Source organism: Sorex fumeus, unplaced genomic scaffold (assembly GCF_029834395.1).
Source record: "Sorex fumeus unplaced genomic scaffold, SorFum_2.1 ptg000063l, whole genome shotgun sequence".
NCBI lineage: Eukaryota > Metazoa > Chordata > Mammalia > Eulipotyphla > Soricidae > Sorex > Sorex fumeus.
In genome coordinates, this window is record NW_026606120.1 from 36022033 (window position 1) to 36047159 (window position 25127).

A 25127-nucleotide genomic window follows, 5' to 3' on the forward strand; every position below is an offset into this window, starting at 1 on the left:
CCCACTTTATTCACCCTTGAGTCTCCCCTCTCTCACACCTATTTCCAATTCTGAGCGTTCAAATCCAACCCTCAAATCAGAGGCCCTTGCTGTGGCCGTCACCATCTTGCAAGCTTCCTCTTACCCACTCCTCAGGCCACCTCTACAGGACTAGGCACCTGACTCACTCTCTTTCACTTAGATTTTTTTCTTTGCCTGAGAAAAGAACTCTAAGCTCAGCTCTTTAAGAAAACTTTCTCCAGGGGCTGGAGAGAAAGTATGGGGGCAAGCTCTTGCCTTGCATATGGCAGGTCCCCATCTAATCCCCCGAACATCATTGGGGGCAATCCTTGAGCACAGAGCCCAGGAGAAAGCCCTGAGCACCTCCATATGTGGTCCAAATCTCTTCAAAACAAAAAGGGAGAAATAGTTGCCCAGAAAATCACCAGTGTTCGCCAAGCATGTGATTCTTTTGTTGTTGTTGTTGTTGTTGTTTTGGGGTCACACCTGGTGATGCACAGGGGTTACTCCTGGCTCTGCACTCAGGAGTTACTCCTGGAGGTGGTCGAGGGACCATTTGGGATGCTGGGAATCAAACCTGGGTTGGCCGCGTGCAAGGCAAATGCCCCACCCGCTGTGCTGTCTCTCCAGTCCCAAGCATGTGATTCTTACCATGACCCCTCTGCCCTTCATCTGACTGGCTGGTTCAGGGCAGGGACCAGGTTACTCTCATCTTTCTTTCTCTATGCCCAAACCTGGCATGGTGTTTGCCGGAACAGTAGGAGCTGTACATGCTTCTCGTCCTGGCCCTCGGATCATGCCCCTCTCCTACAAAGCTGGAGCAGGGCCTGCTTCCTCTCGTGCGCTGAGGTAGTGATTCGCAGGCCCCACATCTGCCCGCCGAGCCTCGCACTGACCTGCAGGCATGGGCAGGTTGTAAATACTCCTCCGCAAGTCTGACTCCAGCCCAGCTTGCAAGTCCCTCATTTCAGCTCTAGTCCGAGGGCCTTAGTTGGGTTCTCAGTCTCCTCAGGACAGCTAGCCCTGTCCTTGTAGGCTCCTCTCTGAAGGGTTCTCTGCCCCCGTCTCCCCAGCCCCCTTCCTCTCTCTCTGCGTACTGGAGTTCCCCGTCAGGCTCCAGCCTGAGCACAGGGCTGGTTTGGTGCGAGGCAGCTAGGCAGGAGCTGACAGTGGGTGGGTACCCGCCCTGCTCAGGAGCACCAGTTTCCTGATACCAACAGGTATCTACCTAATATCAACAACCTGATACCAACAGGTAGCCCAGGATGGGCTCCGTAGCAGGTGCATCATCCTGTCTCCTGAGTCGTTGTTGAAAGTGGGGACTGTGCAGGACGCAGGTGGGGCCCTGACTGCTCTCAGAGATTGAGCCCCACCTGCCCTCTGGAGACCCTTGGACTGTGTCTCCCCTGGTGGGGCCTCAGGAGGGGGGAGCACTGGCCTGTGGCTCCTGCAGGGAGCTAGGACCACTCAGAAGGAGTCAACCGCAGCCTGCCACAGGGCCGAGTGACAGAGGCCTTGGGGGGCAGCGTCTGCAACGATGTCTCCTGCACGGCACGGGGGTGGGGGGTGGGGGTGGCGTCAGGAATTGGAGAGGTTTGATCGAGTAAAATCCATGGGTCAAAACCTTTCTATTTCTCAAATTTTCAAAATGGATCAACCAAGAGCCCTATAATGTAACTGTCCATTGATTTCTTTCCTTCAGTAAGAGGAGCACTAATAGTTCCTTGTATTTCATGGCATTCCCTCTTGAACTTGTCATTTATTTGCATGGCACATTGGCCTGTGAGGTGGTGGAGCTGGCCAGAGGCAGCTCTTGCTGCCCGTTTACTACAGATGAGAACACTGAAACTCATAGGAGGTAAGTTGGTTCAGAAGACCCCCCTGGGCTCTGCCGCCTACCTCAGAGCCCTTTAAAACGGTTCCCTTCCTTTTGCTGCAATGTTGCAAGAAGGGGCCCATAGCCACTTGGCTGGGTGCACACACTTGCCACGATACTCTCCTGAACCCCAGGTGCTTGCTGACAGGGTGAGGGGTGGGGGTTGGGGCGCAATAGTAGTCACACTTCAGGCCACAGCTGAGGTACTAACACACTCCTGGCTGTAGTCTGGAAAGTGAAACTTCTGCTGTGGTACCAGGGTCCCAGATAGCAGAGCACACATGGGCGGCTCTGGGCATCAAACTCACAGCCTCACCCTTGTGAGACGTTTAGCCCTTAGACCATTCCTTGGGCTCCAGAGCACTTTTATTTTTTAAAATTAATTAATTAATTAATTTTTTTGTAGGAGTACTGCTATTTATTCAGCCACTGATTAGCTGATTGAATTGTGCATGAACTCCACCTTACTTTTTTTTCTTTTTCCATTTTTTATAATTTTATTTATTGAGTCACCGTGAGAGCAGTTACAAAGCTTTTGGGTCTAAGTCTCAGTCATACAATGAAACACCCGTACCTTCACCAGTGCCCATTCTCCACCACCAAAAATCCCAGTATCCCTATCCCCCCATCCCCCTGCCTGTGGGGCAGATGATTTCCACATTACTCTTTCTCTACTTTGATCACATTCACTATTTCGACACCAGACCCACCATTATTTAAGATTTTACCCCAACACTCAGATCTGCTGAAAAGGCAACAATAGACAATTTGTGTTCTATTGCTGGTTATGAATAACATATGATGTCGTGTGTCTGCAGTAGGGCCATGTGGTTTTGAAATTCTGAAATTTTAACACTTAAATCTGGAGGGATTTCTGCCAAAAGCCGCTGGGTTTCAAGATTTGTTTCTGAGTCTCTGGGATCAAGGCCATTGAGCAGCTTGATGAGGAGCCAGAGAGGCCGTTTGTGGGCGATGACTTGGGGTCTCGTTAGGGTGGGGAGGACAGGCCCGGCTCCACCTCCCCCCCCATCCCGTGAGACCCAACAAGTTTCATCACTGTGGGCCCAAGCCTGACTGTCCAATGGCCTCTGGAGGATGACAGCCACCAAGTTGCCAAGAGGGAGCAGGCGGAGGGACAACACCCTTTCCTCCCTGGGGTGGCCCGGCGACAGTAACGTACTGTGGAGTCCGGATGCATTTCTGCCAAACGCCACTGGGTTTTGAGATTTGTTTCTGAGTCTCTGGGATCATGGCCATTAAGCAGCTTGATCAGGAGCCAGAGAGGCCATTCGTGGGTGATGACTTGGGGTCTCGTTGGGGTGGGTAGGACAAGCCCGGCTCCACCCTCATCCCGTGAGGCCCTGTGTGTCTCGTCACTGGGGGCCCAAATGTGACTATCCAGTGACCTCAGACGGATGGCGGCCACTGGGCCGCCAGGGGGAGTAGGCCAAGGCACGAAACCTATTCCCACCTGGGTTGGCCCAGCACCAGTAGCCTACTGCAGAGACCAGATGCATTTCTACCTAAAGCCACTGGGTTCTGAGATTCGTTTCTGAGTCTCTGGGATCATGTCCATTAAGCAGTTCAATCAGGAACCAAAGAGGCCTTGCCTCCAATTATATAGCTGAGCCGGAGGTGGTTTGTGGGTGTGTTTCCCACATACCTAACTTTTGGCCGTTTACTTTCTTTGTAAACTTTGCCCCAAGTTTTTGGGGTCTGGCCAAAGGCACAGCAACAATTTTGGGGTATTTGGAAGTCTGAAGGTGCCATGAGGCTGCTGATGCACTCGCCTCACAGGTACAGACTGACCTGCTGGCGGCACCATACCCCCCCTAATTAATTTATTAAAAAAATTTTATTATAATTGCATGACCGAGACTTAAACCTGAAAGCTTTGTAACTGTTCCCACAGTGATTCAATAAATAAAAAATAAAAAAAATTATTATGATTTTATAAAGTAGTTCACTATATTTGATTACATTTAATATTTGAACACCAATCCCACCACTATTATACCTTCCCCTCATCATTTGGATGTTTCCATCCTGAACCCTAACCCCTGACCCAAAGCAGAAACAAAATGATTTATTTTGTATTGTTTGTTATGAATCACAGATCACAGATCATCCTGTTATTCGTCGATTGCCTCGAGCAGGCCCCAGTAACGTCTCCTTCATCCTAGCCCTGAGATTATATTCAAGGCTCTTTAGGAGAATGAGACCCATCATTGTTACTGGTATTTGGCATATTGGGTACGCCACGGGGAGTTTGCCAGACTCTGCCGTGTGGGCAGGCTACATTCGGTAGCCTGCCAGTTTGTCAAAGTAGGAATGAGATGTCATAATAAGATGTCGCACGGCCGCGAATGTGGCCGCACGGTTCCAGGAGCTGGTTTTTATAGTCTCAGAGTCTTGGCCGCTGATGGGATTACACGGCGCCAGGGGGCCAGTTGGTGGGTGTGACCCCCGCCTCCTGGAATTTGGAGGATCTGGGTGGAGGATGCTCGACTCCAATCCGAGTAGACTTGGAGATCTCGGCCCCGGAACCCACGTGGCTTTGTCCCTCTGCCGGTACCTTCAGGTGTGCGGAGAGTGGTCTCAGCATGGTGGTGGCTGGTCCTGGAGGTCTTCGGCTGCTGGGGCCCTGGCCAGGGCGGGGAGGAAAGCTCAACCCACTCCCCTCCAAGGGCCCCGGCGAGGAATAGCCAGGCACAGGTGCAGGAGACTGCGCTCTTCTCCTCCGGGAGCTGGTTTTTATATAGTCTCAGAGTCTTGGCCACTGATGGGATTACATGGTGCCAGGGGGCCAGTTGGTGGGCTCGACTCCAATCCGAGTAGGCTTGGAGATCTCGGCCCTGGAACCCACGTGACTTTGTCCCTCTGCCGGTACCTTCAGGTGTGCGGAGAGTGGTCTCAGCATGGTGGTGGCTGGTCCTGGAGGTCTTCGGCTGCCATTATGAATAAACTGCCGAAAATGCTCCAAAAAACTTTCCTTAGAGGAGAGTGTGTGAAGATTGTTATATTTCATCTAGGGGCCATTAAACCCTTCTGTAAGAGATTATTGATATGTTGTTAAGGGTTGAGCCTTGTGTGCATATATGCAGATATACATGTATATATATCTGTAAAATATATATTTCCCTCTAAGATTAGTTGCCTTCTACTTTAAACCCTATCAAAAGTGGTGCACTTGGAGTATGAGTGGTGTGAGGTATGAGATGTCCAGGGATAGGTTCATGCATGGGTGAGGTTCAGCCCAGGTGTGTGGAGAGTGGCTGTGAGCATGATGGAGGTTGAGTTCTGAAGGTTTTCGGCTGCTGGGCTGGGTCCCTTGGGGTGGGGAGTTGTCTCGCCCGCTCCCTCCGGGTTGCCCTGAATGAAACAGCCTGGTGCGGGGGCCAACGGCATGTCTGTGGTGGTGTCATGTTATGCTCCTTTCCGGGAGAGGAGGACAGTGAGTCTTCCCTTTGATCGAGCATCTGCTTTGCTGCCTTTTCTCCCATGGACACAGGAGTCCCTCTCACAACATTCCTTTGATAGAACAGACACACCAGGACTTTGGTATTTTATTAAAAGTGATTGATCTATGAAGGTGGGGCTGGAGCGATAGCACAGTGGGTAGGGTGTTTGCCTTGCATGCAGCCAACATGGGCAATCCAAGTTTGATTCCTCCGCCCCTCTCAGAGAGCCTGGCAAGCTACCGAGAGTATCTCGCCCCCACGGCAAAGCCTGGCAAGCTACCCGTGACGTATTCGATATGCCAGACACAGTAACAAGTCTCACAATGTTACTGGGCCCGCTCAAGCAAATCGATGAACAACTGGAGGACAGTGACAGTGACAGTGATCTATGAAGGAAGAAGCTGGCGGAATGGTGGTGATGCGGCCTCTGTCGGCCTGTGAGCTGCTCCCTGCAGGGCGTGAGCCCTAAAGGTCACTGGGCCTGTGTGGCTCGCATCTGCCGCCCCCTCACTTTCTGTGGATATTACATTTTAACTGTAATGAAAAGTTTTGAGTAGTTGCTCATATTTGTATAAGACACTCAGGCGACAGAAGCCAGGGAGACTGCTCAGCTAGAAGAGGACAAGCCAAGCACATGTGAGGTCCCGAGCCTGCTCCCTGGTGCCGATGCCTTCAGCATCCGGAGTGCCGGCTGTGCCAGCCTGAGCAGCAGCACCAGGCTGAGACTCACCCAGCCTGCATGCCCAAGTTGAGTGTCTCCAGGGTGGCCTCTGCCCCACCACCACCCCCCCCCCCGTTCTTTTGGGGGTGACCACCTCTGGAAGCAAATAAATTCAGGCTACACAGAAGTTCACGTTTTTAAAAATATTTTAGTTATGTCCAGCAGTGCTGGGAGCTGTGGGGGTGCAGTAGATTGACCTCAGGACCTTGTACATGCCAGACCTGGGCGCTCTCTCTCTCTCTCTCTCTCTCTCTCTCTCTCTCTGTCACACAATTTAAAGGATTTATCTATTGATCTTTGGATCACTTCTGACAATGTTCAGGGCTTACTCCTAGCTCTGCACTCAGGAATTGCTCCTAGCGGACACGGGACCATATAGGGTGCCAGGGACAAGTTGAATAGAAAAAGGCATAAAAAGAAAGGAAAGGGGGCCAGCCAGGGATTTAAGTCAGTGGTAAAGAACTTGCCTTGCATGTAAGAGTTCGTGGATGTGATCCTCTTTTCAGGGGCAGGAGAGGGGGAGGGAAGGAGGTAGAGGGAGGGAGGGAGGGAGGGAGGGAGGGAGGGAGGGAGGGGAAAAGAGAGACGGAAAGGGAGAGAGAGAGAATGGTGTGGGGAGATGTAGAAAAAGACTTGGGCTGGGAGGTCCCCGAGATGCACAGCAAGTTGGGAAGAAAGCAGAGGCCCAGAACATACCTTGGGGAGACACTGTCGACAGCAATATATGGAGTAGAGAAGGAACAGGCAGATGGATATAGTGCATGTTTGCATGTGGGAGGCCTGCTGGGAATGACCCCAAAGCACAGAGCTGAGAGTACCCCTTCAGCCCCCTCAGAGTGGAGGGGAAGATGAAAACCCAAGTCTCAGCGAAGGAGAGAGGAATCTTGGGGGTGGCATAAAGACACAGGGGTGTATGATGTACCCGATCGCTGGCCTAGAACAGGATGGGAGCCTGCAGTCAACAAAGGATGCTAGCCCTGGCCTGCCTGCACAGGAGGCACTCAGCTCATGCATGTAGGCAGGCGGATGGATGGATGGATGGATGGATGGATGGATGGATGGATGGATGGATGGATGGTTTGAAATATAAATGGGTGGACGGATAGATGGGTGGATAGGTGGATAGATGGATGGGTGGATAGATTGGTGGGTGAGTGAATGAATGGGTGGGTGGAATGGTAGTGAGTGGATGGCTGGATGGCTGGATGGATAGATGGGTGGATGGATGGGTGGGTGGATGGATGGATGAATGGATGGATGGATGGATGGATGGCTGGATGGGTGAGTGGGTGGGTGGGTGGGTATGGATGGGTGGGTGGGTGTACCCTGAGGCTGCAGTCCTGAGCTCACAGTGGGAACTTGACCGTCGGGCTTCCTGCTCCTTCCCCTCAGCCCTGATTGCTTTGCCCAGGGTTCTGGCATCCCAAGAATTTCCCTGACTGCTCAGGGGAAGAGTTTTCTGCGCTGGAAGTTTTTAACAAAATAAGATGGCTTTATCAGAATCCTGTTGCGTCGGAGAATGTTCCTGGCTGGTTGATGTTTGCAGTGTGTAACCGATTTTATCGAAGGAATGTTGTTTGGAATGGAATGGTCCTCGCAGATGGGCAGACAAGAGACGGAAGGTCATCTGAGGGCCCACCCCAAGCTGTGTAATCTGGAAGTCGGGGTTGCTGGACAGGAGGCTTTGGAGCCAGGCCAGACCATGAGCAAGCCTTCCTCCCGAAGGAGGGCCCCGCCCCTCGGCAGCAGGTCAGAACGTGGACATGATCACCGTGTCCCTCTGGGGAACGGAGGCCCAGCAAAAGCTACCCAAGCTTGGGATCTTAGTAGCAACCTGGCTCAGCCTGGACAAAACGGAACCGTTCTTCGCATTCCAGAAAGGGGAAGCCCCTCCCTACAATCCAGGTAAAACATAGTCCTTTTGTCAGAATCCCCAGCCTCTGGACAGAACATGGCAGGTGCAGCAATGGGGGCTTGGTTCAGGGCTGGGTAGTAGCCCCCCTCTGCAGTGCTCCTAGGTATTTTTCTCTCTTGGGCAGACAGAGGCTGAAAGGCAACAGGAAGGGAGTGCACTGGCGAGGCCAGGAAGCTGCTTCTGGTGGGACAGAATCTTCCCTCCAGAGACAGGGCAGGGGGCCCAGCCCAGGCCGACACCAGGGTTGTTGTGCAGCAGAGAGCAAGGTGGGAATTGCCATGGTACACCAGGACCGAGATGGGGCTAGACACGACAGGCCGCCGACTCTCTCCTTCGCTTCTCTGTGATGCTTGTGATTGTGTCCCTCAGAGGATGTGTTCCAGCCTGAACCCCTAGTGCTTGGGCATCAGACTTCACTTATTGACTTGAAAGTTATTTTTGGATTTTGGGTCACACCTGGCTATATTCAAGAGCTATTTCTGGCTCAGTGCTCGGAGATCACTCCTGCCGGTGCTTGTGGGGGGCCATATGTGCTGCTGGGGATTCAAATTGGGGTCAACTGTATGCAAGTCAAGGGTAATATTTCTCTGCCCACTCCCCAGGGACTGTAGTTTTAAAGATCTTTAGGGCCAGAGGTGCAGCTGTAGTAACATTTGCCCTGTCTGTGCGAGGCCACTTTCCATGCCCAGCACCACATGGTCCCCAAGCTGGGAATAACCCATGAACACTGCCAGGTGTAGTCCCAAAACTAAAACAGGCAAAGGAAAATATGTGTTTGTGGGTGGCATCCGGTTGAAATGAGAGCATCCTGCCCTAGCGAGGGCGGTGTCTTCAGAGGATCCCGTGGGGACTTGCACAGGGGGAAAGTGGTCAGCTGAGCCCAAAGTGTGGTGTGTCCCAGGCCAGGGACGTCATTGGTCACGCTGCCAACTGGACAGTACAAGGAAGGAGCCTCTCCAGAGTCGTGTGGGGAGCACAGCTCTGCTGACACTCTGCACAGGGGCCTCCAGCTTCCAACTCTGAGCAGAGAAACATCTTTCTCAGTGCCAAGAATCAAACCCAGGGCCTCACCTCTGCAAGGCCAGTGCTGTGCTGCTAAGCCACACCCCTGGCTCAGTTTCACTGTCTTAAGCCACTAAGCTTACCTGCCTCTTAGCTTAAGGAAATTAATAAATTTGTGTGCTGCAAAACTCCACATCCCAGAACTGGGGACAGGTCTAAGGAGTAATGCAGTTGCTTTACATGTGGCTGACCCAGTTCGATCCCTGGCACCAATGTATAGTTTCCTGAGCACTGCCAGGAACGGCCCCTGAGCACTACCAGGTGTAGACCCTAAATCTACAATCAAAAATCAAATGATTTTTTTCAATCCTAAAAACAAAATTTAGCTCCCCCAGGGCCGCCTGCTCAACCCTCTGCTCTCAGCCAGTCTTGTGGCCAGTTGGCAGGAAGGCGGGAGCCTGTGCTCCTCCCTCCGCCCCCAGGGCCTGTCCCTGGTCCTGCACTCTCAGTTCCCTCCCCTCTTGAAAGCAAGAGGGACACACCTGGAAGTGCTTAGGGCTTTCAGGGCTTATTCTTGGCTCTGCACTCAGGGATCACTCCTGGCGCTGCCCAAGGGAGTACTTGGTGTGCCAAGTATCAAACCCGGGTTGTCCAGGTACAAGGCAAATGTCCTCTGACCTCCCCTATTGCTTTCTGTAAAACTGACCCTATTCACCATCTTTAGTTTGTTTCAGACCTTTGCCTCTCTCCCCCGCCAAGCCGATCCTCTCCATGCCTCAGTAAAAATAAAGAAAACTGCCCAGGCTCTACACTAAGAGCCTAACTTGCTCCTTCCTTTCATAGTAGGAAAGTCACTGAAGAGTTTTCTCAACCAACTTGACTTCTTCAACACCCAGACTCTCCTGATTGTTTCACGGTGCCTCTGCTCCCGTCTCTCCTGGAGGGGCTGCATCCCAGGCCGCCAAGACCAAGGGGAATTTCCTTTTCACCTATCTGACCTTTTACTAGCATGACAAACTATTTTTTTCTTTTCATTTTTGGGTCACATCTGACAGTGCTCAATACTCCTGGCAGTGCTAAGGGGATCATATGGAGTGCTGGGAATTGAACTGGGGTCCGCTACAGGTAAGGCTACTGCCTACCACTGCACTATCTTTCGGCCTGCATTACACGTTTTTGTCCACATCCTCCTCTGTTCTCTGGGACTTCCTCCGGCTAGTCCTGGCTCTGCAGACTTGGCCTTCTCCTCCCAGCCCCTGCAGGTGGTGCCCACAGGGCTCACTCTGCTCCCCTGCCCCAGAACCCCTTCCCTAGGGGACCCCAGCACTGTGATGCAGATTTAAGCCTCACATTGACACCTCTCCTCTCAGCTTCCGACCTCCAGATCCAGAAACACCCTGGAGGTTTCCACTGCAGTGTTAAAGCCCTCCCAGACCCAGGTCCAACACAGTGATCTCTGTGTTGGCCTCTGGCTTTCCACCTGAGTGGTGGCTTGGTCCATGTCTTCCTGGAGGCCACACATGGGAAGCCTTGATGTGCCTTGTGCTCTTCTCTATATCCATCAACACACCTGGAGATTTTTACCCCTTTACTGTCTTGATTCTCTGAAATCTGTCTCCTTGTCAAGAATTATCACTTATTACTCAGACTCTTAGAGTCCAATCATCAGCTCATGTCTCTTTCTAAATCATTCCCCTAACATAGCCAGAACAGTCATTTCCCTTTGAAGATCACGTCACTCTTCACCCCTTCACTTCTCCACTCCCACCTCTCATTCCATCTCTCCAACTGTCAGCCTGACAATGATCCCTTACTCAGCCCTGGACTTGGGTTGGAGCTGGCTTTCTTGCTGTTGTGTTTCAGGTGAATACACTTAGGGTTGGAATGGATCACAGAACATCTCAGTTATTATTTCTCTGGTCTTCAAAAGAGGCCTTTTCTAAACCACTGGAGAGGACCAAGCATTTTGTCTGATTTTTTTAATTTTTCAAAACTTTTTATTGAATATCTGTGATATAGACCTGTTGGTTATTACAAAGCCGTTCATGATTGGGTTTCATCCATATAATGATCCAACACCCATCCCTCGACCATACGTTTTCCCCCAACAATGCCCCCCATTCCCAACCACCATTCCCCAACACCCCTTCCCCCCTTCACGTTCTTCTTTTTCTGTCTCTCCTTTTGTGCATTATGGTTTGCAATACTGTTACTAAAAGGTCATGGTGTTTGTTCAGGAAGTTCAGTATTTTTATTGGGAAGGTAAGACTGATGTAGCTTTTATAACTAGGTAGCTGCTTTGGGGCATGGACATGACTGCCGAGGCTTCTGGAAGTACAGGGAGGTTGGAGAAAGCAGCCCATCCCAACCCTGAGAAAGTCTGGAGATGTCAAAAAACCCGCATACCTGAATTTTCAGCAGATTTTGTCTTGGTGAGGTCTGTTCCAAGATGGTGGAATCCAGCTGGGGTCATGGCAGCGATTTTGGGTTGTGGGAGCAAACATCTGCCAAGGGCTTTGCTTGGGCGCAGGCTGACCCGCCTCCCTCCGATTGACCCGTCTGTTCAGCCTTGTGTGGGTCCAAAATTAACTGTGGCTTTTGATCTCTTTCGAGATTTATTTATGGGTCTCTGAAGCAAGGCCGATGAATGAGTTTATATAGCTGAGCTGTGGTTTGTGGGCATGGTTCCCACCCACCTAACTTTTGGCCAGTTAATTTCTCAGGAAACTTGATCCCGAGTTGTTGGGGTCTGGCCAGAGGCACAGGGCAATTCAGGGGTATAAGGAAGCCTGAAGGCACCATCGCCCTGCGGATACAGTTTGACCTGCTTGGTGGCCCCGCATCCCCTTGTCTGAATTTTTATACCCTGGGAAAGAAACAGTCAAGTCTTTGGCAATAGTTTCCTACCTCCGTGCTTGTTCTGGGGGGTAGTTACCAAAACCTGAAATATCAGAGATGGAGCTCTCCTTCCCCATCACCTAGGACAATCTCAACTTTTGATAGAGAACACTGCAACCCCCTCACACAGGTAAACCTGGTAGAACCAGGACATAAAGGTGACTTCACTTTCCAAGCTTCCGTCTCCAACTCCACGTGCCATTTCCTCTTGTTCTGTCCTTGGGGATGAAAAGGCTCAGGGTCCTCTGGGTCTGTGTCTTCTGTCTCCCAAGCTCTCCCCTCAGGCAGTGGTTGGGCTAGTCACTTTCTTAGGAGGCAGAGACACCATGGGAGTGACTTGGAGACCAGACAGATGGAGGACACGGACAGGGAGCATAGTTTGTGGAACTTTAAAACCCAAATGATGGAAGGTTCTCCCCTGAGAGAGCCCGTTACAAAGAACTTTGGCCTGATACACCAGGAATGTATGAATGCATAAACGTTTAGATAGATTAACAGGAAGTTGACCAAAGAGAATATTGTTCCTCTCCTGATGAGGCCTGGTTCTAAGCAGTCAGTATTGTTCCTGGGGGACAGTCAGGGCTGTCAGTGAGGCGAGGAGCTCATGCCTTTTCTCTCATATTTCTGTCTCTTTCCGCAATCCTCATGCTTCAGGCCTGTCCTCAGGGCTGGTCCCTGGCAGAGACCACTGGAGTCCATGGTGCCTGAGGGGTCGCTCATGGCAGGTGCCTCCTTGCTCCTCAGTCTCAGCAGCGAAGGCAGATTGTCTAGCAGGATCTCTGAGTCCCTGTGAGAAGCCCAAGGAGCCTCTAACCCAGGCCTGCCACATGGAATGTTCTCTGTGGAAGGGGAGGAGCAGCAGCGGTCAGAGCGCTACCCAGTGAATAGCTGGGCGGGGTGTGTGTGTCTGCATCTAGGCAGAGGCCAAGGGCAGATGAATACTTACGGGAGAGCACAGTGATACTTACAGGTGATACTTACGGGGGAGCGCAGTGATACTTCCTTGGAAAGACCCGGGAGAGTGCTAGACAGGGAGTTTGTTGTGTGGTTCCTTGAAAGCACAGAATGACGGGAACCCCACTCGCTGGCTTGTGTCCCTGTTGGAGGTCAGCTTGTTTGCTCTGCGCATCCTTGACGTTTGCTGCCAAGTGCCTCCCTTGAGCAGACTGACCCGAGTGGGCAGGTCCACCCACAGATGTCCTGGTCATTGGGATCTGCTGCTCTTCCACGAACCTCCCTCTGGAGAGCTTTGAGACCGCTAGAGAGGAGCAGAGGTAAGGGAAGACAAGGTCTGACCCTCAAGGCTTTTACTCTTAGTTTCCTGAGGACCTGATGGTCAGTCAGCGGTCCCCAGAGGAACCCAATAGGTTCCCAAATCATTAGAGGGCAGCTGCAGAGCCATGAGTGCATGAGAGTTGTTCGCTCAGTTCCCCCTTTCTTGTCCCCCCGGCCCCCTCCCCCCCACACACCCCAGGCCTGCAGAAGTCCAAAGGAGTGGAACCTCTTTCCCCCCAGAAAAATTCCCTCAATCTCCCTGGGTCTCTCCCCTGAGGCCCGGTGAGGGGAGCATCCTTCCTACTTACTCTGCACCAGCGGCCCCTCACCCAACGATGATTTTGCCCCGGGCTGTGCCCAGTTCACAGGTTCCTTCTCCCAGGTGTCTGTTTGGGTGTCCTGGGGGAGATGGGAAGGGATGGGACCCCGGCAGGGAGCCGAACAGAGCCGCCAGCACCCGCTGGAGAGGCTGAGGTGGGCCTCACAAAACCCGGGGTTGCAGCCACTAGCAAGGGGTGGGGAGCACTGCAGATGAGCAGTCCCGGAGGGTTGGGCTTCCCTTCTTGGAAACTTAAAGCACTTGAGTGAAAAATCCTGATTGCAACCCGCCCAAGCACCTGCTTTCCGCCGGTTTGGGTGCTTTAAAGAGTTGGACTTTCTGGCCCTTGATTCCGTCATTCGGAAGGTTCGGTTCCTATTTTTACTCGGCCAGGAAAGGCTGGGCCCCTCGGACAGGGAGCACCTGGGGGCGGGGGCGGTGGGGTGGCCCGGGGGTGCGGGATTCAACCCCCGCCCCAGGACGGCGCGGTGTTGCACTGGGGAGCGCGCTGGGTGGCCCCGGGGTGAGGGGCCTGGGGAGCGCGCGGGGTGCGGGAGTCCCGAAGAGCGCGCGGGGGCCCCAGAGAGCGCGCGGGGCCCGGGGTGCGTGTTCCCGAGGGTCGCGCGGGGTGGCCAGAGGAGCGCGCGGCGCCGGGGTGCGCGCGGGGCCCGGGGTGCGTGTTCAGAGGGGGGCGCGGGGCCCGGGGTGCGTGTTCCCGACGGGGGCGCGGGGTGGCTCCGGGGTGCGCGGGCCCGGAGAGCGCGCGGGGCCCGGGGTGCGTGTTCCGAGGGGGGCGCGGGGTGGCCCCGAGGACCGCGCGGGGCCCGGGGTGCGTGTTCCGAGGGGGGCGCGGGGTGGCCCCGAGGACCGCGCGGGGCCGGGGAACGCGCGGGGCCCCCGGCGAGGGCGCGGGGCCCGGGGTGCGTGTTCCCGACGGGGGTGCGGGGTGGCTCCGGGGTGCGCGGGCCCGGAGAGCGCGCGGGGCCCGGGGTGCGTGTTCCGAGGGGGGCGCGGGGTGGCCCGAGGAGCGCGCGTGCCGGGGAACGCGCGCGTGCCGGGGAGCGCGCGGCCAGGCGCGCCGCCCCTTCCCGCCCCGTCCCCGCCCGCGGCCGCGGTGATGTCACGGTGATTAGCATGAGGGGCCGGCCCGCGCCCTCCCCGCGGCGCCCACAAGTTTGGCGGCGGCCCTCGGGGCGCCCACTTGTCCGGCCGGCATGTGACCGCCACCATGGCCCGGCCGCTCGCGCTGCTGCTGCTGCTGCTGCTGCCGCCCGGCCCGGGTGAGTGAGGCCCGCGGGGCCGGGGGTGGGCGGCCGCGGGCTCGGCTCGGGCCGCGCTGGGTGTGTCACTCTCCGCTTCCCACCGCCTTTCCCCCTCGGAAGAAAACTTCGTTCTCGCGGGGCACCGCGCCCCCTTCCCTAAAATAGCCGGGGGTGATGCCCGAGCGCTCCGCCTCGCGCCCACTCTGTCCCCCAGATGGCTACAGCCGCGGCCCGCGCAGGTACAGAGCCGCTGGAGATGAAAGTCCCCAGTGCAAGAGTGAGCTGAGGGTTTGAGCCTGGGGGAGGCAATGCAAGACAAAGGTATCCTTGGAAGCCCACCCACTCCAAAAGCAGAGGCCGGGGGCAGCAGCAGCCCCGTTAGCTGCTGCCCATGCCCAGCCCCGGCTGGCCCCTTAGAGAGGGCCTCCCCACCTTTTCACCCAGGGCCTTCTTTAGGTCTGGAAGGAACGCTTAGGAATGTGTGGAATTCCAGCCGTCACCCCACTGTGACCTCTGGGGACTGCCTTGAGCTCAGTTTCTCCATCTGTGAAATGGAAGCAGTGATGCCCAACCCTCTGGCTCCCTCGGCCCGCGCGGGACAAAGGAGCGTGGAAGTTGCTGAAGGAGCTTGTCGGAGGCGGCCTCTGCTTCCTCCTTTCAGGGCTGTCTCAGAAGCAGGGTGCCCGCCAGCTAGGCAGGGATCTGGCAAAGATGGCATCTCCGGGGAACGCACAGCTCACTTAAGCTTCTTGTGCCACACAAACTTTTGGCATATGCATGAATCTGCTTCAGGAGCCCAGGGGTGCTTGGTCTGATTAAGGGAGCTAAGGGCAGAGAGGAGCACTGTGGGGAGGCCCGGCTCTGCTACAGCCTTGGGACTCCATTCCCAGCACCACCGAGGCCAGGAGCACAGCCCGTGTGGCCTCACACCGAAGGACTAATAGAAACTAAAAAGAAAAGTTTAGAAGAATTACCCCTCCTCCAGTAAAAGCCCAAGTGCACGGCCAGTAGGATTGTCATCGCTGTGAAATGCTTTGTGCTTGGGACCTTCTCCATCCCTGGTGCTCGCTCCTCTGAGAACATTAAGGAGAGGGAGAGGGAGAGCAGATGGCCCACGGGGACCCCGTGTCGATGACTTCCACTGTTTTGAAGTTCCATGGGAAGGAATAAGACATAAAAGAACATAAAAGAGAACGTTTCCTGACTTTCTCATACTAGAGCAGTGACTGGGGAACACACTGTAGATTTGGGAAGTTGTCAAAATAGGTGTTGGGGTGCTGGGCCAGAGAGAGGGGAGTCCTGCCGGAAGGACACACCCCAGGCTTTCCTAGCTGAGGGCCCTGAGCTTATCAGGAGTGATGGCAGGGTGCTGGCTCTGGGGGTCCTGGCAGGTGAGTGTCCTCGTAGCCTGGATGCTCACCGACCATAGAAAGATCGATATTACAGGGATGGAGAAGAAGCGAGGCCCCCTCTGTGCCTGGAAGGGCCCCCCTCCGCCATCTCCAGCGGCCCAGCACGCTTCTTTGAGGGGTGGCAGGGATGTGTGCCGGCTCTGGCTCCCCGGGCTCCTGGTTTGGCTGGGGAGGTGAGAGGAAGGAGGCTCCGGGGAACCCCGGCGCAGGAAGGGAGGGACCGGCATCCTCCCAGGCTTCCCGAACAAAGACTGTCCCAAAGAGCACAGGCTCTTGCGCTGCTGTCAGGCTGCGTCCCAGGTGGCGTAGATCAGAGTAGCAGAGGTGAAGCGGAATGGGGCCTGCTTGAGGACCAGGCGCGACCTCGTCTGCTGCGATCTGGCTCCGGCAGTGGGGAATGGAAGAACCAAGCAGACTTAGGGGCCTTAGAAAATCCACGTTTCCCAGTAACCTTGGATGATCTTTGGGCTCTTGGGCCACTCAGTATTAGTTCAAGTAGTTAATTTTCAGTAACTGGAGTGCTAGCACAGCGGGCAGGGCGTTTGCCTTGCATGCGACTGACCCGAGTTCGATTCCTCTATCCCTCTCAGAGAGCCTGTCAAGCTACTGAGAATATCCCGCCTGCACAGCAAAGCCTGGCAAGCTCCCCGCGGCATATCGATATGCCCAAAACAGTAACAACAAGTCTAACAATGAAGACGTTACTGGTGCCTGCTTGAGCAAATCGATGAACAATGGGAGGACAGTGCTACAGTTATTTCCTAAGACCATGGGGTTGAATCTACAAGCTGACAGGGCCTTGAGAATGCCCTGGGCAACAGGTCCTGCCTTGAGCCAGGCTCTCAGCACCCCAGAGGGCCCACCCGGCACTGCACCAGTTGGGGGGGGGTGGGCCTGAGGGTAGAGGCTGGCCAGGAGCTTAGGGGCTGACAAGCAGTGCGCCCCTCGGGGCTACTGGGGGAACTGTCTGGGGCCCTGCTGCTTCAGGGCTCAGTGGGGCATAGGGGGCAGTGTCAGAGCCCGACCCTACCCTCAGGACTTGGGGTTCAGATTCATGGGAAGCTCTTTTCTTCTCTCGGGCCATTTCCAGTTCTTTTCCTCCTCTCTGGTGGGTTTGGGATTGTTGGTTTGCTTTTGTTTGTGTGCTGCTTCCTACGTTATACCTCCTCCCTCCCTAAAGCCAAGAGTTCCGCTTTTGAGCCCACCGGCGGCCCTGCTGGTGGTTCCATGAGGTTTGTCATGACCAGTTTCGGGGACGATCCTGAGTCCTGAGGTTTTTTCTCTTGGTTTGTTTCTCTGAATAGCGGCGAGCTTCTGAGCCAGAGTTCTGAGTTGAGGGTTTCAGTTTATATGTGCCTTGATTTTTGCTTTATCGTGGTTTCTGCATGTGAGAGGGGTGAGCAGACTTCAGTCACTAGGAAAAGAGCTGTAGAGGGAAAGAACTTTCCCCCCAGAGGACCAGGCGCGACCAGAGGGGAAATGACGTGGAGAGGCAGAGCAGCAGCCCCAGGAAGAGTAATCTTAGAAGAATACAGCTCCCTCGGGGAGAGGAAGTGTCAGCCCAGCCCCTAGAGCCACCACCAGCTGCCTGCTGCCACTCGGGGTCACCATCTCCCCAGTGCTGCCCAGGGGGGGAGGGTCACTGCCATAGTCACCATCTCCCCCAGTGCGCCAGGTCCTGCTGTTCCATCACCGAGTTGTGGGATACTGGTGGGAACTCCCGAGAATTTCTTTGCCCTGAGGGATGGGTTGTGGGAGTTGTGATGACCTGTGGTTTGTGCATTGAAAGCCATATTTCCCCAACCTCCACTTTTTTTTCAGGAACTAGTGCTAAATTATGCTGGATGATGGTGAAAAAGAAATTTAAGTCTTGATCTCTGTGTTCAAGAAGCATATGGTTGGGGGATACAGATCAGATCACATAATAGTGATAATTTTGAGCATTTAATATTGCTTTACTTGAGTTGTAACTAGAAAGACATGAAAGCAGATTTTGAAACCTTTTGTTGCCCACTGTATATTATTATTGTACAAAAATTAATAAATGAAAACTGTATTAGAGACATTGAAAAGTTGTTCACAGGGGCACTGCTACTGTTTGGTGGAGCCAAGTTATTCAAACCCAAATATTCCTAAACTCAGAACCATGAGGAAGTGACTTCATGTGTATCATTACAGAATCATGCTTCTTCATGAAGTTCTGGGTGCAGACAGCAGACCTTAATAAAAGAGGAGAGTTTAGACTGTAACCTTGCGGGGATAAGAGCCTTCAGAGATAATTAGAAGCCGCATTCTTTTAACCTTGCAGGAGCCCTCTCATGGCTTCCTTCCACCTGCCAGCAAATGCTGAACTGATGTTTTTTTGCCCACAAGCTGCATGGGGGGGGGGGGGGGCGGGGATCTGGGGGGTGACAAGTGCAGGTGGCACTTGCTGCAGTTTGAGTCCTGCGGAGTGGGCAGGAGGCTCTGTCCCGGGGGATCCTGGAGCCTCCTGCAGCCCTTCCCAGACCCTGAAAGAGGAGTCTTGGGTCCACTTGCTTAGAGGTACCCCGAAAAGAAGCAGGGAACAGATGTGGCCGCTGCAGTTTTCAGTGCGCTGCCGTCTGTCCCCTCCGGTTGTGTGATGCAGGTTCTGGTGTCCAGGACTGAGGGAGAGGCCTGGTCTCCTTGGCCTTGCTCTTGGTGCTCCTGCCTGACCTGGGTCCTTGGCATTCTCCAGCCCCGGGCGCCAAGCCCCTCCCCATGGCTAGGTCCATGGGGGTGGGGGGGCGGGTGGCAGCTTCTCTTCACCAGGGCACACAGGTCGACCCACATGGCTCACGAGGAGCAGCATCTCACTGGAGTCAGCTCACTCGCCGTGGCCACGTGCAGGAGGCCAACGACGAAGGGACAAAGTCCTTCTAGATCCTCGAGATCCTCCCAGCTCCTCTTTTCTGCTCTCTCCCTGCTCCCCTGTTCTCCCCCTTCTTGCCTCCGAAACCTTTTTCAACATTTTTATTTCTTTCTTTCTTTTCAGAAACCATGATTTATAATGCTGTTCATGATAGGGCTTCATGCATGTGATACTCCGACACCACACCCCACACTGAAGTGCTCCTCTGCCCCCTGGGTTAGCTCAGTTCTGCAGACCAGTCCTCAGGGCCTCTTGTCTTTGACTAGCTGGTCTCTTTCTGTATGAGAGATCATTCTGGGTCTGCCCCTCTCCTCTGACAAACTCACTCTGCATGCTGCTCTCCGGATTCAGCCACGAAGCAGCCAATTGCATGGTTTCATCTTTTGTTATAACTGAGTAGTATTCCATTGTGTGTATATATATATACATATATATATATATTTACCTTCTCTATCTAGGGTTGGAGTGATAGCACAGCGGTAGGGCGTTTGCCTTGCATGCAGCCAACATGGCTGACCCGAGTTTGCTTCCTCTGCCCCTCTCAGAGAGCCTGGCAAGCTACCTGGAGTATCTCACCCACACGGCAAAGCCTGGCAAGCTCCCCGTGATGTATTCGATATGCCAAACACAGTAACAAGTGTCACAATGGAGACGTTACTGGGCCTGCTCGAGCAAACCGATGAACAATGGGAGGACAGTGACAGTTTAATCTATCTATCTATCTATCTATCTATCTATCTATCTATCACCATACTTTCTTTATTATCCAGTCATTGGTTCTTGGACCCTCGGTTGTTTCCAGATTTGGGCCATTATGAACAGTGTTGCAGTGAACATAGGGACAGAACTGTAATTTTCCTCTTGCCTTTTTGAAGGAAAGATTTGGAAATAGGGTTGGGGTGGGGGATGGGCTGCGGGGACCCCGGTGACGGGGACAGGAGAACGGTGAGGCAGAGCACATGTAGAGCACGGTGTTTTACAGGGCAGATGGTAAATGATGTCCTATTTATAGGCCCGCCCGCACGTCACTGATGCCTGGGGAGCTCCTGTCATTACCCACCAACCTGAAAAGAAGCAGAGGCACCTAGAGGGTGCCTGGGCGGGACACGGCAGGGCCTCTGTCACCAAGCATGACCCAGAGCAGAGGCCGGTCGCCCTGTCCTCTGCCCCCTCCTTTCCAGAGGCTGCAGCCTGGTTTTCCTTTGAGAACTGCCTCTTCACCTGCTCCCGGCCGCCCATGCAGCAGCGGGGAGAGAATGCAGAGGTAGGGGACTGCGGGAGACCAGGGGACACACTGTATGCATGCCACCCTCCTCCTCACCTTGGGGACGAGGCTCATGGTGTCCCCTGCTCCAGTGGAAGGAACCTTCCCAGCTAAGGCCTGTGCCTGTGCAAGTCCCCTGAGGCTGGGGTTGGAGGAAGACAGGGGAAGCAGGTAGGAGTCGGGTCTTCTCTTAGCAGCAGCGAGGGATGAAGAGAGGGGACCATGGGATGGGAGAGAAAGGGAAGGTGGGAAGCAGAGCTGGTTCAGGCCTGACGCCCGGTGAACCTGTGACATTTGTTGGATAAATGGTTGAGAAGAGGACAGATAGGTCAGTGGGAATGTGTGAGAGGAGACCAGCATGCCCGTGGCGCTGTCTCTGGGCACCTGGGCCATCAGAACAGCACGTGACACCCACCAGCAGCGGGGGATGCTGTTGATCTCACCCATCCTGTTTGCTACTGTGCATTTTAATTTAATTTTTATTTGTGGGGAGGGAGGTTCGGGCCACCCCCAGTGGTGTCAGGGCTTGTTCCTGACTCTGTGATCAGGGTTCACTCCCGGCGTATTCAGGGAGCTGTACATGGTGTTGGGGATCACGTGGGGTATGCCTGTGGAAAGTGCCCAAACCCTTGGGCTCTCTGGGATTTTAACATAAACACCTTTTTTCCTACCTTTTTCTCCTACCCAGATATAACCCAGATATCTTTTGATGGCATCTCTGGGGTGATACGTGTGTCTGAGTGTATGTATGTAGTGATGGGACAGGTCAGTTACGACATCCCTCTGATAACGTGTGGCTTCCACCTCATCCTCCGGTCTGAAGCCTGCCGAAGAGAGGCTGTTTCAGTGGCTGTCTGGCCAGTAGGAGCAGGCGTGTGTGTGTGTGTGTGTGTGTGTGTGTGTGTGTGTGTGTGTGTGTGTGTGTAGAAGGGCGCGCGCGTGTCATGTGTGCATATGTGTGTGCGTGCATGCGTGTGTGTGTGTGTGTGTGTGTGTGTGTTGCTGTTGTCCCTCTCCAGCAGGCAGTGATTTGCCACGGTCATGCCCAGGCAGTGGCCTCTGCGGTAGGCGGGTGGTGGGGGTGGTGGTCGTATTTCAGAAGGTGCTGGGATGTGGAATGTGGGATTTGGACGGGGCAGGAGGGCTGGTGCCTTCCTAGTGAGAGCCAGCGAGGGCCTCGTGGGCAGAGTAGATTTCTGTGTTGGGCTGGCAAGAAGATGGTTTTTGAACATTCTCTTTATTTATGTTCAGAAGGCCCCAGGATTCTCAGCATCACTAGAGCTCTAACATCTGTCTTCACTAGATGGCAGGAAGGCTGATTTCCAGAAGAAGGCGAGGCGGGGGAGGGAGATCTCCATTTGTTTCAGGGCTCTCACTGGGCTCAGACTGTAGCCACCTCGTCGTCCTCATCTCGCCCTTGCTCCCTACCCCCGTCCACCCAAGGCCTGTGAATTTCACTCTGTGCTCCGAAACTTCCCTGTCTTTGTTCAGCCCGTGATATAAGATCATCTTGGATGGTCTGGCAAATGCCGCAGCTTCTCAGTGGGAGATGGGGTGGGCTGAGGCTCATGGAACATGGAAAGTTCTGGAAACCAGCAAAGCAGTTTCATAACTACCCCAGCTACCATTTGAGGCACAGTTGGGGAACGGCTGGAGGTCAGAGCTGCTTCAGACATCAGGGTTGGGCTCTGCCGAGTTTGCAGGGGTGCCTGCGGGCAAACCACTTTCCTCTTCTGGGCTCTTGGTGAGGGTCTATTTTTATTCTGTGATGCCCCCATACTCCCCCCAGGCTGGTACAGGGTGTGAGGAGACTCGGGCCTCTTGGCTTCTTCACTGGAATGGGGCATGTGGGCCGAGTGAGGAGGGATCCCAAGGAGGCCCTGCTCGGCCCATGCCCCTGCGAGGCGTCAGGATCCATCTTTACTCTGGGTGCCTCTTGGTCCAGGAGCTCCACAGCTGTGGCCACCGTGGGCTTGGGTGGCCGTGTTCCAAGGTCTCGGTGGTGGCAGCAAGACCAGCTGCTATGGCCACAGCGATCCTAAGCAACGCCTCCCTCTTGCTTTCTGCTGGGGGCCTGGGCTTTGAGTGCCCGTTCTGTCTTGGTATTTAGGGACAGCTCACGGCTTAGGTGGAGTCAGGGCAGGCACGGTGTCCTCGAAGTGCTCTGGGCGCACTGCCCTCCTGCATCTCCATCTGCTGTCTGCAGAGTCGGGAGCTGAAGACTGCAGGGAAGAGGGCGGATGGGAGAGGGCAGGCCAGGGCACGTTCTGCAGCTGGCCTGTGCCAGCCTTGGCCTCTAGAACTGAGGTTGGAGGAGGGGGCAAGAGTCCAGGGCCATGCCATTCCTCAAAGAACTCAGAAGAAGATTCTGTAGGCTCTCCCGAAAATGAGAATTTGGGGAGCCATCTGGAGCAGAACCAGTGTCACTGGAGTAAGTCCAGTCTTAAGGGGCCTCCAAGCAGATTGCGTTCACTGGGTGGGAATACCTGGAGTCTGTGGGAGATATTTATAGCGCATTCGTACCTGTGGTAATGGAGTGCTACTATCTTTAGCCTGGCACGGATGGGGAAGGAAGACGTAGGTGGTAGCTGCAGAGCTCTGCTGAGCACTTGGTCACAGCCCCTTTGCTGCTGGCCTGCATGCGAGAAGCAGGAGTGAAAATATGTCCAGCCTGCTTTCTTTTTTTCTTTTCTTTTCTTCCTTCATTTCTTTATTTTTTCTTTTTTAAAAATTTATTGAATCACCATGAGATGGGCTGGAGTGATAGCACAGCAGGTAAGACGTTTGCCTTGCACGCGGCCGACCCGAGTTCGATTCCTCCGCCCCTCTTGGAGAGCCTGGCAAGCTACTGAGAGTATCTCGCCCGCAGGGCAAAGCCTGGCAAGCTCCCCGTGATGTATTTGATATGCCAAAAACAGTAACAACAAGTCTCACAATCTGTTACTGGTGCCCGCTGGAGCAAATCAATAACAACGGGAGGACAGTGCTACAGTGAGATGCTACCGTGAGATACAGTTACAAACCTTTCATATTTGAGATTCAGCCATATAAACGATCAAACAACCATCCTACAACAGTGCACACTTTCTATCACCAGTGTCCCCAGTATCCCCCCTCCCCCCGGTCCCAACCCTCACCCGGCCTCTATGGCAGACAATTTCCCCAATACTCTCTCTCTACTTATTGGGCATGATATTTTGCCTAAAATTTCCCACCACCATTCAAGCCGACCTGCCGGGACAGACACTTGATAATTTATTTTCCATTATTCATTTTGAATATCACAAGAGCTTCTGGAATCCTACATAGTAAATGGTTGTGTTCCAGAGACGTCTCTGTAGGGCACTAATTCATTTGGAGATTCAATTGGGAGTCTCTGAACCAGTATGCTAAGATGGCGCCTGGAAGAGGCTTGTGGGCATGGCAACTAGGCCTTGGAGCGGGCGGGGACCCAGGGAGGGACCGTCGGTGCCTCTGCCACCATGCGGGTTGGAGATTTTAGTCCTGCAACCCGCATACCTGGGCCTTGCTTGTGGCAGCTCTTAGTCGCTGGGATTCCATCTGGAGTAGGTGGGGAGCGCACCTGCTCCATCTGGGGTGCCTTGGTGATATTGGCCCGGTATGGGACCCGGAGGGGTCTCTGGCCCTGTGGTGCCTCCGGGACCCGCTGCTGTGTCTCTGGGCCAGGGCTGCTAGTGCGCAAAGATCCCTTTCTTGATTAGACTCCTGGGTGAAGCAAATATCATTATGGTCACAAAATAGGAATAGCAGGTCACCTGGTGGCAGTGCCGTGTGTCCAGCTGTGGAGTGGTAGGAACACCAGGTGAAAGCCTCCCCCGCTGTTGGGTGAGATGCGTCCGCCACGTGGGCGAGTTTTGTACACATGCTCGTGCTGTGTGCGTGCCGGTCATTCCTGCTTCCTTGGCAATGCCAGGCATCACTATCACTCTGAGTGAGCTGGGGCTTTCATAAGACGGTAGATGAGAGAGGACGAGTTGAAAGTTGGAAGGGGTCAGGAGAGAGAGAACGTTCTAGAGTATCCCGAGGTCTGTTTCAGTCCTCTATCCTTTCCCTGCCCTCGTTGCCATGACCGGTGCTGTCTCCGCTTGCTCCCACCGTGTGGGATGTTCATCATAGCTGTGCCCTTGACATACCTTCAGCCTAGTCCAGTGGATACTGATTGAGCCTCTGTCCTGGGCCCAGTGTTCCCTAAAGGACAGACATGTGTACGCTGAGCTAGGATTCCGTTCCAGGACAGAACAGTAGCTGGCCAAGATGAACGATAGTCCTTCTCTGTGGTCGCCTCTGGGCTGGTGGGGAGGAGTGAGGCAGGTTTTCCCAAAAGGCGGGAGGAGGGAGGGGATTCTAGCAGGAAGGCAGCAAGAAAAGAGGCTGGGCATCACGCCTGGATTCCAAGGGGTGAGTCCCCAAACTACTTTTGTTCAGAAATCTGGTTCTGTGTTTTCAGAGACCATCCAGATCGTTCATGATTTACCACACTTCACTTCCTTATCCCCTTTGCTATGGTAGTTCTTGTGTTTGGGGGAGGGGGGGTCTTACCTGAACTTGGTGATGTTACTAACCTTACTGGGTGCTCGCACACTGGGTGGTGGTGCTCACACATTGGGGGCTGCTTGTACACCCGTGCAGCCCCTTGTAGTTCTTGCAGGTGGGGTCTGTTGTGCTGCTCACACAGTGCTGGACAGGAGCTGCACACCTGGCCACACCTGTGAGTGTTCCCGGTGGTGCTCCCATACCCTGATGAGGGTGCTCCAGATTCTGCTTATTTTTGTTCTTCTGAGGCTACCTGGGGAGGGGACTTGGGAATA

At 54.2% G+C, this 25127-nt stretch overlaps 1 protein-coding gene across 1 annotated transcript in view; it reads left to right on the forward strand.

Moving 5' to 3' along the window:
• Window positions 1-14650: 14650 nt before the first annotated feature.
• Window positions 14651-25127, forward strand: part of HEG1 (heart development protein with EGF like domains 1) — a 92745-nt gene continuing 82268 nt past the window's right edge. The window contains exon 1 of the mRNA XM_056126485.1: window positions 14651-14747. Coding sequence (XP_055982460.1) covers window positions 14696-14747 — 52 coding nt within the window. The 5' untranslated portion in view covers window positions 14651-14695. The remainder of the gene's footprint in view (window positions 14748-25127) is intronic.